At 33.9% G+C, this 15,219-nt stretch overlaps 4 protein-coding genes across 11 annotated transcripts; 2 read left to right on the top strand and 2 right to left on the bottom strand.

Moving 5' to 3' along the window:
• Window positions 1-379: 379 nt before the first annotated feature.
• On the top strand, window positions 380-3,576 carry LOC128884767 (alpha-1,3-mannosyl-glycoprotein 4-beta-N-acetylglucosaminyltransferase B). 2 transcript variants are annotated; one of them, XM_054138372.1, is made up of 11 exons: window positions 380-519; window positions 951-1,582; window positions 1,651-1,697; window positions 1,764-2,074; window positions 2,150-2,280; window positions 2,374-2,481; window positions 2,558-2,751; window positions 2,819-2,955; window positions 3,037-3,152; window positions 3,237-3,278; window positions 3,360-3,576. In XM_054138372.1, exons 2-10 carry the CDS (start codon window positions 1,049-1,051, stop codon window positions 3,264-3,266), a joined length of 1,608 nt encoding a protein of 535 aa, XP_053994347.1. In that variant the 5' UTR covers window positions 380-519; window positions 951-1,048; the 3' UTR covers window positions 3,267-3,278; window positions 3,360-3,576. The 2 variants fall into 2 exon arrangements, with proteins under 2 accessions (XP_053994347.1, XP_053994346.1); XM_054138371.1 differs by lacking the exon at window positions 380-519 and adding an exon at window positions 563-692 and having other exon boundaries at window positions 3,237-3,576.
• A 137-nt stretch (window positions 3,577-3,713) lies between these two features.
• On the bottom strand, window positions 3,714-6,893 carry LOC128884766 (probable cytochrome P450 303a1). The gene is made up of 9 exons (XM_054138370.1): window positions 6,784-6,893; window positions 6,432-6,683; window positions 5,852-6,305; window positions 5,536-5,716; window positions 5,372-5,480; window positions 5,057-5,237; window positions 4,855-4,972; window positions 4,621-4,759; window positions 3,714-4,535 (listed from the first exon to the last, which is right to left on the bottom strand). The coding sequence occupies exons 1-9, from the start codon at window positions 6,866-6,868 to the stop codon at window positions 4,351-4,353; spliced, it is 1,704 nt and encodes a 567-aa protein (XP_053994345.1). The 5' UTR covers window positions 6,869-6,893; the 3' UTR covers window positions 3,714-4,350.
• Window positions 6,894-8,206: 1,313 nt separating this feature from the next.
• LOC128872527 (methyltransferase-like protein 17, mitochondrial) lies at window positions 8,207-10,652 on the bottom strand. 2 transcript variants are annotated; one of them, XM_054115317.1, is made up of 10 exons: window positions 10,515-10,652; window positions 10,283-10,395; window positions 9,972-10,125; window positions 9,499-9,874; window positions 9,275-9,434; window positions 9,058-9,201; window positions 8,912-8,983; window positions 8,704-8,842; window positions 8,455-8,593; window positions 8,207-8,366 (listed from the first exon to the last, which is right to left on the bottom strand). In XM_054115317.1, the coding sequence occupies exons 2-10, from the start codon at window positions 10,325-10,327 to the stop codon at window positions 8,279-8,281; spliced, it is 1,317 nt and encodes a 438-aa protein (XP_053971292.1). In that variant the 5' UTR covers window positions 10,328-10,395; window positions 10,515-10,652; the 3' UTR covers window positions 8,207-8,278. The 2 variants fall into 2 exon arrangements, with proteins under 2 accessions (XP_053971292.1, XP_053971293.1); XM_054115318.1 differs by lacking the exon at window positions 10,515-10,652 and adding an exon at window positions 10,466-10,502.
• LOC128872525 (xenotropic and polytropic retrovirus receptor 1-like) lies at window positions 10,580-15,081 on the top strand. Of its 6 annotated transcripts, none has more exons than XM_054115307.1 (11): window positions 10,580-10,809; window positions 11,033-11,186; window positions 11,258-11,517; window positions 11,585-11,846; window positions 11,921-12,096; window positions 12,163-12,264; window positions 12,333-12,570; window positions 12,639-12,833; window positions 12,903-13,072; window positions 13,137-13,270; window positions 14,628-15,081. In XM_054115307.1, the coding sequence occupies exons 1-11, from the start codon at window positions 10,741-10,743 to the stop codon at window positions 14,869-14,871; spliced, it is 2,004 nt and encodes a 667-aa protein (XP_053971282.1). In that variant the 5' UTR covers window positions 10,580-10,740; the 3' UTR covers window positions 14,872-15,081. The 6 variants fall into 6 exon arrangements, with proteins under 6 accessions (XP_053971282.1, XP_053971285.1, XP_053971287.1 ...); XM_054115310.1 differs by lacking the exon at window positions 14,628-15,081 and adding an exon at window positions 13,474-14,621 and having other exon boundaries at window positions 10,669-10,809; XM_054115312.1 differs by lacking the exon at window positions 12,903-13,072 and having other exon boundaries at window positions 10,669-10,809; window positions 14,628-14,809.
• Window positions 15,082-15,219: the final 138 nt, after the last annotated feature.

The raw sequence follows: 15,219 nt of genomic DNA, 5'->3' as shown, positions 1-15,219 counted from the left end.
TTCACACTACGCAAAATTGAAATTTATGAACATTGTTATTGTCAGTGTTCTTACAACTTAACTCGGCAATAAAATAGGTTATGTCACATAGAATTCGATGTGACGAAGTACCGTAATAATTTTAACGACTTTTCATGCATAAATACGTAATTGATCCACGTTAAAAAGAGAATACAAATATTTTGTGTTGCCTTAACTGTAAAATGAAACCAGATATATAGAATCTAGTCGACCCTAAGCAATTTCGAGTAAGAGAATTGTATCCTTTTCGAGATTGTTGGATATTTATTGAACCAGAGGTTTAACAAAACAAAGATAAAATTGTTAAAACGGTTTGTTGGTAAACTACCAAAAATGATGCGATAATTATCAATCGAGTGAAAGATTTTCGTATTTCATTGAACAGAACCATCGGTTTTAAATGTACGACTCGTAATCGATAATGATATTCGTCAAATCTAATACGACGTATCAGTTTTGCCTTGGCGTTTGAAGGACTCAACACTACGATTTCTCGTGGTAAATTGAAACCATTCACCTAAAAACAAAACACTAAAAAGTATAGCAGATGTATTTAGACAGTACTTAGATATACCCTTCTAACTTGTAACGCTTTACATTTGTTCTTATCACCGCACGCGGTGATATATTTCTTCGAATGTAAATGTACATAGAAATTTGTTTATTATTATGTATGTAAATAGTATTTAAATTACAATTAATACCCAGCTTTATTTATATTTTGCTTTATAAATTTGCAAAACTTAGAATGTTAATTTCAGTAACATTGAACTAAATTCTTATTAATGAGTTATCATTTCCATTTTCAATCTGCATGTATTTTAGTTTAGTTGAATTGTCTATTTCATCTGTGCATTCCTTGATATGAACTGTAAATACAAATTTTTGTAATACAAATATTGATTTTTTTATATTAAATCATGTTTTAGGTTTCCCATGCTGTGAACTAATAATGCGATAATATTGAAAACTTAATTTTCTTTCACAAGACTATGAACATAATCATGTAGAGTTCACCGTAAGGAAGATGACGCCTCATTTTGTAGCTTTGACCCCTGTACGAAGACGATGTCTGATCATACTCTCAATAATATTAATACCATGCGCCATTTTAAATCTTCTATCACCTTCAGACTTAAATGAAGAGACAGTCTTACAAAATAGCATTGCAGAACTCCAAGCCAAACTGGAACATTTACATGCTAAATATGTTACAAGTCAGGAAGAAATAAACTTGTTATCGCATCAGTTATTGCAATTGATAGAGAACAATCACATTTTACCAGATCTTCAATTTCTACTTAACAATGCTACAACAAACATGACTAATATAAAGTTACCATCTATATACAATTTTCTTCCACATTTTTTAAATGATCCTAATAGTTTGCGACCAGCATTTGTCCAAAGTAAAGGACGCACTGGAATCAGTATGGTTTTAGGAGTACCAACGGTCAAAAGAGAAGTGCAGAGCTATTTAATGGCAACACTTAAGAATTTGTTGGATCGCATGAATCCTGCAGAAACAGCAGACACTTTGATCATTGTTTTAGTTGCTGAAGTGAGTATGTATAATTTTGTAACAAAACCACAAAGGAAATTTTACTACAATTATTGTAATTTCTTCAGACAGATTTGGACTATGTGGCGTATGTTGCAAAGCAAATTGAAGTTCAGTAAGTTCTTACTTACAAATTAACAATTATTGAATTTATTTGTTTTAACTAATTTTTTAATATCAGGTTTCCAACTGAGTTCGAGACTGGTGTAATTGATGTGATATCCCCGTCTGCGTCTTATTATCCAGATTTATCTAAATTGCGTGACACTTTAGGCGACGATCACCAGCGAGTTGTTTGGAGATCAAAACAAAATTTAGATTTTGCATTTCTTATGTCATATGCTCAGACAAAGGGAACATTCTATGTACAACTAGAGGACGACATTTTAGCTAAAAAAAATTTTATAACTACAATGAAATCTTTTGCACTGCAAAAAATCGTGACTAAAGAAAATTGGTTTGTTTTGGACTTTTGTCAGTTAGGATTCATCGGTACGATATTATAGATTTACCGATAAAATTATCCCGGAATTTTATTTTATCTTTATGATGTACTTTTTGATACAGGAAAATTATTTAAGTGTGCAGAACTGCCATGGTTGATCCAATTTTTTTTAATGTTTCATAATGATAAACCAGTCGATTGGTTACTGGACCACTTGGTTTCCACTAAAGTTTGTAGTCTTGATAAAGATAGTGTAAGTATGTACATTCTTCCCGCAAAATGAATATAAAAGAAGTATTTCCGCACACTATTCGGAATGTTTAATCACGTTACATATTTGTTTCAGAAACATTGTAAAATGGCTAAAGCAGAGTTATGGGTTCATTATAAACCCTCCCTGTTTCAACATATAGGAACACATTCTTCGTTGAAGGGAAAAGTACAGAAATTGAAGGTATATTAAAAAGGCAAACCGTTTATTTCATTTATTTCTATCTGTACTTTGTAACAACTAAGAATGTTACATTTAGGATAAACAATTCGGCAAGATAACATTATATTATGCGCATGAGAATCCGGAAGCAACAGTTGAAACGCAAATTAAATCTTATAAACAATACACATTACAAAAAGCGTACAAAGGAGAGTCGTTCTTTTGGGGTCTTTTGCCGCAACCAGGAGACCACTTAAAATTTAAATTTTTGCATCCCATTTTTATAAAAAGGTATTAGATCCGTCACATTTTTAACAATGTGTTAACAATCATATCATGTTCAAATTTTTTGTTATAGGTACTTATTCAGAAGTGGAAATCCTGAACACCCGTCTGATAGATTTTATAACACAACGGTAGAAGTGTTCTCCGAGATATCTGCTTCTTTAAATAGAAATAGTAACGACGTAACCGAAGACGGCTACATCGTTATAGGTATTATATAAAATTGTATTTGTACATTTATGTAGGGTACATAATTACTAAAATATGTTTAAAATCTTGTGTTTTATTTAGGAAAATTTGATGCACTGGGGATTGCTCAGGGAACAGTAGATAAAAAATTCGGAAAAATATTAATACTTCGCCTAACTGTACACAGTGAAAGTGAAAATTGGGCCATCTTATCCGAGGTAAAGATTGTCGCTAGCAAAGGATTTTAAGATTCAGTAGTTAGTATTTATTTAATTAATTCTTTTACTTTCTATATTTAACAGATTCATATAGTCGAAGATCATCCCAGTTGACCCCCGGAAAAGGTATTTCAACATTTCTTGCGGCATCACTTACAGGGATAATATATATATATATGTTTTAATTAATGACTAAATTATTTTTAGTTTAAGTCTTGTCACAATGTGTCGAGTAGGTTTTAATTGAAAAATTATTCGTTTAATGCCGTCCAGTGCAAAAAAATATGTTGGCAAAAGTTCATCTATGCGATGAATTTGAGAAAATACATTCAATTTTTGAAGAAATAGACGTTATGCTCTATATTATATGGGACGACAAGGTCTTATGCTCTGTTATTAACAAAATTGTGTTCATTTTTATAAGGTCAGTGTTGGAACATTTACTAAAGTTTTGACCAGTTTTATCACTTCTCTAATCGAAACAGTACCTGCATAGTCAGTATATATTATTTCGTTCATTAAGGATCAAAATACAATTTATAATTTTATATATTTCTTGTAAATTAGCAAAAAAGAAAGAAAACTTTTGTGATCCGAAGCACAAGAATATTAATATTAATGAGAATGCAGTATATTCATGATCGCGATAAAAATAAGTGCCAGACTATTTTAAGAGATACAATATTAACGGAACAAACGGATGATTTATCTTTTCATATAGAAAAATAAGCGACATTAAAAAAAAAAAGTATATACGTGTTTACAGAATCTCTAGTAATGTGCAATTTATATACTGTCCGTAATATATTATTAAAAGTATAGTACCGAAGATCCAGACCTAGATCTTTGTTAATTTTTAAGAGCAAAACGGTGATATGAAATTTGTATTGTTCTCGTATATGTATTATTTATTTCGTATGGCTTCTTATACATATATAAATATATACACAATACATGTATTTTCATATAAAATAAACTATATTTTTCTGAACATTAAGATACGATGTATCTATTTCTAACTGTATGGTATTCATTTTTATATTTTAAACGATTCTTTGGATTTACATATGCGTTTGAATAAATGTTCAATATCAATGTTAAATATCAATATCGCCGATTATACGATACAATGCAAACATTAAATTAGTTACAAGTCTTAGCTCTGCATCTTTCGATCGAAGTTCCATTCGATATTTCATTACGTTCTCAACGAAACCAATACCCTGAACGGTTTAGGGCTAGTTGTAACACCATCGACGAAGTCTTGGGATGACGGTTTCTTTTCTCCAAAGACAGGAGAAAACGTGAACTGTTGTAGCAATGTAGTGGCAATGATAAATATGTTGCTTTTCGCTAAATTTTCTCCCATGCAACGATGTCTTCCTGTTCGAGTATAACATTAACATGAAACATGTTTCTCGATTCATGCGGCTTTCATTTTATCATCATTTTATTTCGATATACGTACCCATACTAAACGGAATGTATGTTTGCGGTATAATAATGTTGGCGCTTTCGTTGATAAACCTTTCCGGTCGAAAAGTTTCGGGGTCGCCCCAGGATTCGTCCATCAGTATACTGTTGAAATTCACGAGAAGCATCGTATCCTATAATAAATCTCAATGTACTCGATGTATCTTCCAGAGAACTATCAATTTTCACTGATATTTTTTACGTAACACAAATCAAATGTAATTCTTACTTTCGGTATTCTGTGACCTAATATAGATGTATCCTTTTGCGCTCTGTGAGGTACATTCAACGATCGTCCTACGAACATTCGTAACGATTCTAACACGATAGCGCTCATGTACGTCATTCTGGAACAAGACAATTCGAGGAGATCAGGTTTGTAGACATAGCCGTAAATCGGTGCGTTTTTCTTTTCAAACGTTTAAAATTACTTTGCTCTGTCCTCCACAGTTGGGAGTCTGTCTCGTCCGATCACTCTGTCGATTTCTTCGTGTGCCTTTCTTTGGACATCCGGGTACAAGACCAGATACAGGAAGCAAAAGCTGAGAGCTTTAGACGTCGTTTCGGATCCTGCCACGAACAGATCCACGCAAATCGCAAGCAGCTGAGACTCTGTAATTATAATTCACCTAGATAAGATCGACCGATTACATTCTCCTTTAATAACAACCAATAGTGAGCTTAGCAACGTTCGAATAAAATTCGAACAATTTACCGAGTAAATGTACTGAGTAGAATTTACTCACCCGAAAACGTGCTACTGTAGTCTTTAGACTTGAGAACAGTTAAGTATGCGTCCATCAAGTCTCTCGGTGAGTCTGGCGTGAAGGTATTCTTATGTTTATCCAATTCGCCCTGCAACAACGTTATTTATTTCTCTGTCCAATTGTTGCTCGTTTATCTAATTTACCCTCAAAAATGTCCACAGTTGCTGATGGATCTTCAGGAAGGCTTCGTAACCAGACATTTTCGGCGCGATGAATCTCAATATCGGAAAGTGACTAAAGGGCGCACCGATCATATCGATCTCGCATAAAAGTTCCGTCATTATCCGTTGAAGATGATTCAGTTCCTCGTCGTCGACGTTAAACCTACGTCAAAGAATTACGATGCGTTAGCGGTGACATCGCATCGAGGTATTCTATAATACGATAATAAACAAAGAAAACGAGCGAAACCCGAGCGAGCGAAACAACGAAACGTTATAGAAGTGGAAAACGGACAACCTTTTACCAGCTATCATTCTCCACAGAGCGTTGAAAACTGTAACGCCAAAGGCATCGTCCATCGAGATAACTATTCCAGTGGATGATTCTGCCATTTTTCTCACTTCTACGTACTCGTTCGCGTTCATGTACATGTCCGAGACTTTTAATTGTTTCGCGCTTTTAGTGTATCGATTCGTCGGTGTCGTATCCATTCGATCCGACTCGTTCTTATTTTTCGTACACTTATACATTCGTCCGTCCTCGTGCTCGTTATTGTTGCAGTACATCTTCGACTCGTCGATACGATTATTGTACTCGTCGTTGATCAACTTTTTGAAGTGCTCGACCAGCCATTGAGCCTCCTCTTCTATTATCGTGGACATGCTCTTCCGACCGTATCCGAAATCCCGAAGATGCTTCAAAACGAATCTTTTCTGCTCGATCCATAAGTTCTCATCGACGACTAGCAAACCTTGAATCAAACAGCGTATACAATTTGTATCGATACGAAACAGCGAATACTTGTCTAATCTCTTTCTAATGCATCGCGGCTGTATGCGGTATACTTCAATAGAAAAAAAGTAAAGGGTGAACATACCTCTTCTGGTGCCGAAAGTTCTCGCCTCGTAGACGGGACCAGCCGGTCTTCCATCGAAAACTTCATCGGTAAGCATCGTCCGGATGCTCTCGGGATCGTTCAGCACCACGATGCGATCCTTGCCGATCTTTAGGCCAACCACGGGCCCGTACTTTTTGTACAGGACGGAACAGGTTTTGAACAGGTAACCAGTCTCTTGGCGAAGACGGGCCACCTCCAGAGCAGAGCCCAAAATCGGCCACCATTTCGGACCTAGAATACCCGGAAGCGAGATTACGCAACGTCCTACCGCTTTCTTATCATTGCATACTTAAAATACTTTCGAATGAAAACGAACAGAAGTTTTTCATACCTGGAGGATAACCTTTTGGTTTTCTCGAACCCAGGTACAGTAGCAGCAATAAAAGTATTACCACCAATAGCGCCGTTGAGAACATGCTGCGAATAAAATCATATTAGATTAATGCTAAACTTATCAAATTTCGTTTGTGCCTACATATTCGATTAGACGAATTAGTCTTGAAGACGCTTTCTCGATTAAATGCAAAAATATTTTACGTGTATACAATGTGTATTATTGTATAGAATTCATATATCGCATATAAGCATCGTATAGAAAAGTTAGTTAGGTTTAGCGTTAATTCTATGCGAATTGGATATTTTATGATTATCGATGTTGCGATCGTAATCTCTTTTCTCTTTGAAAGTATAATTCCAAAATTAGTATTCAACTCTCTAATAGCTTGGAACAAATACTTTCTTCGGTAATATTTTCTCTTTCGATGATTCCTCGGAAGAATTTTTGTTTCGAAATATCGATCGAAGATCGGATGAGTAGTAATCTGTGAGATAAACATGATCTCATTTTAAATACGTCGGGAGGAGCGCGTTCCAGCTACTCGAGGAAGAAAGCGAAATATCCGGAGACACGAGAGAAAGTCGCATATACGGAAGAATCGGGACATACACAAGCTTCCATTACTTTATATCTTCTTGCGTAACTGATGGACATTTTAATGTTGTTATCCATTTTAAAGCGTAGTCTTCTCTTTCCTCGATATTTTTGAACATCTGATACGAATTCAAAGTTACGTTTTAAGATACTATGGAATCGTCTTCAACTCTACGAATTTTCGTACAAACTATGAATAATTAAGTTTGTTGATAGACTTATCAAATGTTTGTATTTCATATATGACAAAAAGTACATAATTAAATTGAATTGTATCGAATAATTTTCAAATGGTGGTGGCGGAAACATTTGGACAGATTAACGGACAAACAATTTTGAAATTTTTTTAGCTTTAATATTACGTAAATCCTAAAATATCGATTTTCTTTAGAAAAAAAAACACAGAATTACGTGTATATCTGTATAAATAATTTTCATTATTTTATTATTGTTATTTCGTTACGTTTGTTCATCGAAACCATTGCAATGTCACTTGGAATTTTATGGAAAGAGGTGACAACCGATTGTTTAAATTCGCGGGAAGTTTTCAGCGCACCGAATAGCTTTTTTTTTTTTATATCCCTATTAGAACCCTTGAATCGACCTTACCTTGTACCTAAAGATATGCACTCCTCTGTTGTCTAAGCAGAACTGATCGTGGACCAGCCTGCAAACAGCTCTTAAATACCTTTCTCCATCTCTCTTATTTTACATACAGGTGTTGAATAACACCATTCACAATTCCATAACAAGACTATGGTACTATGAAATACTACAGCCATTTCATCACGTGCATTATTATATTTTATTGGAAGTTGGGATTTCATTTATGAACTCTTTTAATATAACGAATCGTTACAGATTTATTCAGTTAATTATGAATGTACATAGTATTTTATTTCGGTTCTTCGTTGCTTTTTTCTTCTGTCTCGAATGGCAAGCAATCGCCCCACTTGCTGGCCCTTGAACAACGATACGTATTTCTGAAAATATAAAACATCGCGTTAACGTGATTTCAATGTTTCCGTAAAGTCTTACGATGTTATGCTCTAAACTTGAAATGGTACAAACTTTCCGTTTTTCCATGTAGTAAAAATCTGCTCTTCTAATTTGCCCGAACTCGTACACAAACGACATATAACGTGTTTAGAACGTTTCATTGTTGGTCTGACAATTCGTGGCCACTGATAGTCATCTTCTGAACGTTCGCCTGCAAAAGAAATGTTGTATAATAAATATTCTTGTAAAAATATAACGTAAATAATCGTTTGTACTGTTTATCGTTCGTTATTAGATATGGGACATATTTGAGTCTTATACCTTTTTTAAGTACCACGTATGAGTAGCGTTCTTTTAGGTACTTAGACGGTGTAGCAATACGTAATGATTGGTAGGAAATCTCAAAATTGCAAGGAGTATCGTCACTTGTGTATCTGGGACATGCCAGGTCATGCGGGCACTGAAACAATCATACAATTTCAAACTTTCAGGAAAATAATTTCTGTACTAATTTATTGAATGTACTTACAGGTGAGAATACGTGCGCTCCAGATGTTTGCTTTGTATAATTGAGTATGAAATCTCGAGCTTCGTTGATTATCTGTTTAAAACACATACATCGATTGAATATACCGGTTAGAAGAACTAAATTAATCCTCAAAGTACAACACTCACTGTAAATCCTGCCCTTGTACCTTGTTCCACAATTATTAAATAATTTTCAGTTTTTTCCCACAGTTTTGCAATTACTTCAAGACGAGAATTTTGATCTGGTAATTCGAATAATGAATATGCGCTTACTACAATATCGTAGGTTGGCTAAATAATAATATGAAGAACATATTTAACGATTATGTTGAACATTTTACCGTGTAATAATTGACATTCTTACAGTTGGCGATGCAGGAAGAAACTGTCGATAGAAAATGTTTTTTAAGGGGATTTGTGGCTTCGCCCTTTTTATGAGATATTCGGATAGATTGTTCATGTCTCCAGAAGTATCTATACAGTAATATTCGTAAATAGACTTTAACCAAAATTGAGATGCCGCCCTAAACGAAATTAAATTTGTATTTCTGTACATTTTAATAGTTTTCATAGTTTGATATATCTCACCACATAACTGTTCCAATACCAGAGCCAAAATCGAATAATGTTTTTGGTGTAAAATTTGTATCATTGATGTTAATTTCATTCATAATTCTACATAAAACAGAATACTCTGGTACACTTCTGTTAACTAAATATGACAAAGATGTGTATTTGTCATATTTAACTGGTTGCCAATTATAAACAAGTTGCTTGAAAAGCTTTAAAGCCTTTGGATTTTTCAATAGATCTTCTTTGTTTTCAGTATACATGTTAGTGCGTGATCGAACTTCATTAAGTTTTATAGAAATATCTACACTTTCGAATGGAATATGACGTTCGTGTAGATAAGATGCCAATTTTTGTCCACTTTCCCAAACTGATTTGTGTGATATTATTTCATCTTTGTACATATAAACAGGTTTAATGTTTAACTAATATATAAAAGTTATATACCATAATTAATGACAAATATATTTTCCATTTTTTTTTCTTCTTACCTTTTAAAAAATCTAGAACCGTATGTAATAGCCAACTGGGTTGCTGTATGTATGAAAGTTTCGATTTACCTGGATGATGTTTGTGTTTGAGTTCCTTATTTGTAAGTTGCTCATTTACAGTATCTACGACTCTCATTTTTTCTTTTGTCGAATACTAGTTAACAAATAAAATAAAAATAAGCATCTTAACTCAAATTTTCATATTAAAATGATCATCAACTGTTAACTTTTACTACTTAATAAATGTGTAATTCATAGACGACAATAAATTTGCATTATCTATATAATTTTATATATTATTATACACATACCCATCGCATTTGTCTGTATTTCACAAACGTTAGTTTTGTTGTCATGTTTTATAACCTTACTATTGTTTATCGATTCGTTTCGACGAAAAGAACTGATACAAATCTTAGCACATCTGCAATCAATAGATATGAATTACATGCATTTAAAATGATGATATAATGCAGGTACAACTTGTACCGTACAAGTCAAAGTGTGAGGAACAATACAAATGTTAGCCACCTGCCTACTTACATATATATGTATATACGTCGCTATCGTACAATGTCACATAACCTCAAACAATATTTATAAATACAGTCAGTAGATACCACCTATCTGCTACAAGTTCAGTTTGTTTTTTCTAAAATATGCAATTCGTTACAATTCTGGTTGACAAACCATTGCTGTCGATGCTTGCATTTTGATATATTTTTTCTAATATAAACACTACGGTCGCTAAGTGATCTAAATTATAAAAATGAAATTTACGGAGCACTTGAGTGCTCATATTACGCCAGAATGGAGAAAACAATATGTAAATTATGAGGTAAAACGAAAATTTTTCTTCCGGATAAACATTTTAACGTTAATGATTTTTTAGTTATTATTTTGTCAATGTCGAACTTCACTAAACCCTCAGAAATTCTTGAGTAACATTTCTAGAAATGTATTTTAAAAATAAAAAAGTTTCTTAGAAGTCTATAGAATTTTTGTTCAACAATTTAAAAAATCATATATATCATATATCAAACAATATTGTTTTTGTATAGGAAATGAAAGCATTACTCTATGCAGCGGTTGAGCAGGCGCCAACAGCAGATACTACAGAGTCACATGTATTAGAGCGTTATTTTAATAAATTTGACGAGAAGTTTTTCCATTACTGTGACAAAGAATTAGCAAAAATAAATACATTTTATTCAGGTAAATCTCATTTTTCGTAATAATCTTGTTTTATATTTGGAAACTTACTAACACGTTATTTACTCCTTTAGAAAAACTTGCAGAGGCTACACGTAGATTTGCAGCTCTGAATAACGAGCTAAGCGAAATATTATCAGTTTCTGAAGATAAACAGGCAAACCGTAAAATTCGTTATCGTAATAATATCCTACACAAAAAACCAGTCTCTGCGCGTAAACTTCAAGAGCTGAAATTGGCCTTTTCTGAATTTTATCTTTTTCTCATTTTACTTCAGAACTATCAGAATCTTAATTTTACTGGATTTAGAAAGATATTAAAAAAACATGATAAAGTATGTATGTATGCGGATACAATTTTATATTTACGTTAATCGATATGAAGCTATCGTATCGTTTTAGCTTTTAAACATAGACCTTGGGGCAAAATGGAAAGCAGAACATGTAGATACAGCATTATTTCACACGCACAAAGATATAGATAGACTTATCGCAGAAACAGAAGCATTGGTTACTCGCGATTTGGAACATGGGGACAGACAAAGAGCCATGAAACGTTTAAGAGTCCCTCCACTCGGAGAACAACTTTCTCCGTGGGTTACATTTAAAGTTGGAATTTTTTCTGGTGCTTTCATTGTGCTTCTTATAGCAGTAATACTTTCGGGTAAGTAAAGTTAATTATCGTACACGCGATATGATTTCCGTTGCATTCTTATTATCGAATGCTACGTTTTATAGGTGTATGGTATAGGGATAACAATAATTGGCGAGTTTTATGTAGATTATATCGTGGACCACTTCTTATGATTCAGTTTCTTTTTCTGATGGGTATAAATGTCTATGGTTGGAGGTCTTCCGGTGTAAATCACGTTTTAATATTCGAACTTGATCCTCGAAATCACCTATCGGAACAGGTTGTACATCGTTACGATAAACAAACTGTTGACCGCACATGTTACTATTAACCGATATATTTTCAGCACATTATTGAAATGGCAAGCGTGTTTGGATTAGTTTGGTCTTTATCGATTTTGGGTTTCTTGTACAGTGAAATATTAGGAATACCGCCGTTTGTTCAACCCGTAAGTCATTATAATACATGCTGCTGCATTTTGTTTAGTAAATATATAAGTGTATTTATTTCTCGCAGATGTTGCTGTATACATTATTAGCCTTATTTTTATTCAATCCAACGAAGACGTTACGACGAGAGGCAAGATTTTGGGCACTTCGTGTCCTAGGCAGAATATTTTGCGCTCCATTTTTTTATGTCGGATTTGCTGATTTCTGGCTCGCCGATCAACTAAATTCTCTTCACACCGTCTTCCTAGATTTCCAGTATTTTGTTTGCTTTTACGTGCAAAATTCTTCATGGACCGACGTAACTGGTTTGTAATTAATGTTTTATAACGTTATCTTGAAAATCATTCAAACTTAATAACGACAATTACTATAGACGCAGAAACTTGTATAATGCGCGAATTATCGATGAGACCGTTTGTGGCTTGCTTACCAGCATGGTTTCGATTCGCGCAATGTTTGCGACGATACAGGGACACGAAAGAAGCTTTTCCGCATCTTATAAACGCGGCGAAATATGCTACCAGTTTCTTTGTTGTTGTTTTCTCCTATCTACATTTAACTAATTCTAGTAAGTTTTTGAAATTAGCATAATGAGGATATTCGAGAAATTTGAAGAATATATTACGTCTCTTCGCAGAATATTACGTAATGTCTGCTGAAAACCCTTATTTTTACTTATGGATAATTGCGAGTATAATTAGTTCTTGTTTTGCATACACATGGGATGTAAAATTGGATTGGGGTCTATTCGATAGTAACGCAGGAGAAAACAAATTTCTTAGGGAAGAAATAGTTTATTCTTCTCCTGTAAGTTTGATTACATGATACTCATGGAAACTGAATGTATTACTTTATACGTATTATCTTTCAGTACTATTATTACTTTGCGATAATCGAGGACTTCATACTTCGTTTTGGATGGGCATTTTCTTTATCGCTCACGGAAATGGGATACGTACACGCAGACTTGATGGTTTCCATAGTAGCACCGTTGGAAGTATTCAGGTAAGTCAGAAGCGGATGCTGTCGGTAACAAACTTATGTTTCATAAAAATCATTATACTGCTTGCGTTTAATATCCAACATCTACGGAATAGTTTTTATCGCACAAGACTTGTGTATTATATATGTGTATTAGTGTTTTATTTCCAGCAAAGCTTAATACGTGTTATTGCTTGCATGATATTTAAAATCATTTGTCATTTCAGTTATACGAAGCCTATATCAACAAATAATGTTTGCCGAGTGGAACTAATAAATTTTAATAAACGTTACCACGTACAAAAGAATTTTATTATTTATTTGATTTATTCCTACTTTATTTATTCCCTCGTACATTTTATAAGTCAAACATATTTTATATTTTTTTTTTTAATTTATTAAGTACGTATCTATTATAATATTTCACATCGTGTCCGTACCGTTGATGTCTTATCGGTGGACCATACGATGATCCAGAATCAAATTTAATTTACAATAAGAAACACTACATACGATTGTACCAATTCGTCTTACCAATCGGTTGATAGAAGGTACATATGGAATTACTTCCGCCTGGAAAATGAACACCTGTACAACATAGGCAAATTTCGAGCAGTTCGGGATATCTCCATAGGGCCTTATAGACAGAACGAAGACATTAAACCAAAGGCAGCTATTCATCTTATGGATTGTAGAAACGATGAAGCTGACAAGCTGAAGAAATTCCATGATCGTTGAAATTAGCATCTTATAATTGCGATTCATGCTTTCGAATATTGTACATTTTCATTACCACAATCAAATCAATCGCCCTCTTTCTTTTTTTAATTGCATATCAACCTGCATGTTTGGCATGCTAAGCTCTCCAACTAACAGCATAGTAGGAATAAAATCAATCGATTTTAAAAGTATTTCTTTTGATTGTGAATCGTGTCAAGAACGATCTCTACTTTTACGCTGTGCGAGTACGCTTCTCTAAAGGGGTATTCTAGTCTACCATTTTGGAAAAACTTCTTTTTATTCTCTTCTCTTACAAACGCGACTTTACATTTTTACAGGTAATTGTGTCTCTTTATGCAAAATTGTATGTAACTTAATCAAATATGTATCAATAATGGGGCGACTTAAATGAACATCTTAAGTAGTATAAAATTATCTAAATTCTAAATTAGATTACTCCCTTAAGCGATATAAAGCATGTGCAGAAGAGGTGGAGGATCAGTGATACGATCGAGATAACTAACTTGCCGTATACTTTCAAACGTTTGCATTCGCATTGTCTCGATCTAAAGTTATCGTATGTATATGCATACGCATACGTATGGCAGGCATCGATTAAATCGTGTAGATCGCGAAGTAATCGGTGCTCCTTTTCTAACAGGAGATTCATATGGAATTTTTTCCGTTTGGAAAACGAGCATCTAAATAATTGCGGTAAATTTAGGGCGGTCAGAGACATATCTGTTGCGCCAGTTGATTGTTCCGATCAAACGCACATATTAAGGATGATGGATGCAACGGACGGGGTGGTGAATCGGAAGAGAAAGCAAAAGCTCGCGGATAAAAGTAAACCGTCCCGTACGCTTTCGAAAGGTGAATCTTTGAACTGTGATCTCAGTATCTAAGAAGAACGACTAAACCACGACCAACAAATCGATCTGCTCGATCACGAACAATGGATTCACGGACCATGGATGTTAATCGTATTACAGCATAAAGCAATTTATTACTCTCGCTGCTAGTCATTAAAGTACAAAAAGTATATGTATATCGAAGAGATTCTGTAAGTTTCGTTAAACGTGGAAAATGTATAACATTGTACGAGTGTTACATATGATTGTTGTAAAATGTTTATTCGCAAACACGAAGAATTGAGAGAATTATTCGTCGATAACTTGAAACGTTGGATTTAAGATAGGGGTTATGTAAGAAATTAGAATTCGAAAAGATGGCGTACGCTTTTTATATTCGAA

This window comes from Hylaeus volcanicus, chromosome 2 (assembly GCF_026283585.1).
Source record: "Hylaeus volcanicus isolate JK05 chromosome 2, UHH_iyHylVolc1.0_haploid, whole genome shotgun sequence".
NCBI classification, from domain to species: domain Eukaryota; kingdom Metazoa; phylum Arthropoda; class Insecta; order Hymenoptera; family Colletidae; genus Hylaeus; species Hylaeus volcanicus.
The sequence above is the reverse complement of the archived record's forward strand: the minus strand, read 5'-3'. Positions and strand labels throughout refer to the sequence as shown.

Bases quoted from the DNA above. Each gene is read 5' to 3' on its own strand.
- LOC128884767 (XM_054138372.1), top strand. From the start codon at position 1,049: ATGACGCCTCATTTTGTAGCTTTGACCCCTGTACGAAGACGATGTCTG. The intron at 1,583-1,650 runs GTGAGTATGTAT...TAATTTCTTCAG, and splicing joins TCATTGTTTTAGTTGCTGAA to ACAGATTTGGACTATGTGGC. The intron at 3,153-3,236 runs GTAAAGATTGTC...TATATTTAACAG, and splicing joins ATTGGGCCATCTTATCCGAG to ATTCATATAGTCGAAGATCA.
- LOC128884766 (XM_054138370.1), bottom strand. From the start codon at position 6,868: ATGTTCTCAACGGCGCTATTGGTGGTAATACTTTTATTGCTGCTACTG. The intron at 6,306-6,431 runs GTATGTTCACCC...GTTTGATTCAAG, and splicing joins AACTTTCGGCACCAGAAGAG to GTTTGCTAGTCGTCGATGAG. The intron at 4,973-5,056 runs GTAATTTTAAAC...GTCTTGTTCCAG, and splicing joins ACTGTGGAGGACAGAGCAAA to AATGACGTACATGAGCGCTA.
- LOC128872527 (XM_054115317.1), bottom strand. From the start codon at position 10,327: ATGACAACAAAACTAACGTTTGTGAAATACAGACAAATGCGATGG. The intron at 9,875-9,971 runs GTAAGAAGAAAA...ATATGTACAAAG, and splicing joins GGTTCTAGATTTTTTAAAAG to ATGAAATAATATCACACAAA. The intron at 8,367-8,454 runs GTTTGTACCATT...TTATATTTTCAG, and splicing joins ACTACATGGAAAAACGGAAA to AAATACGTATCGTTGTTCAA.
- LOC128872525 (XM_054115307.1), top strand. From the start codon at position 10,741: ATGAAATTTACGGAGCACTTGAGTGCTCATATTACGCCAGAATGGAGA. The intron at 10,810-11,032 runs GTAAAACGAAAA...GTTTTTGTATAG, and splicing joins AACAATATGTAAATTATGAG to GAAATGAAAGCATTACTCTA. The intron at 12,571-12,638 runs GTTTGTAATTAA...CAATTACTATAG, and splicing joins TTCATGGACCGACGTAACTG to ACGCAGAAACTTGTATAATG.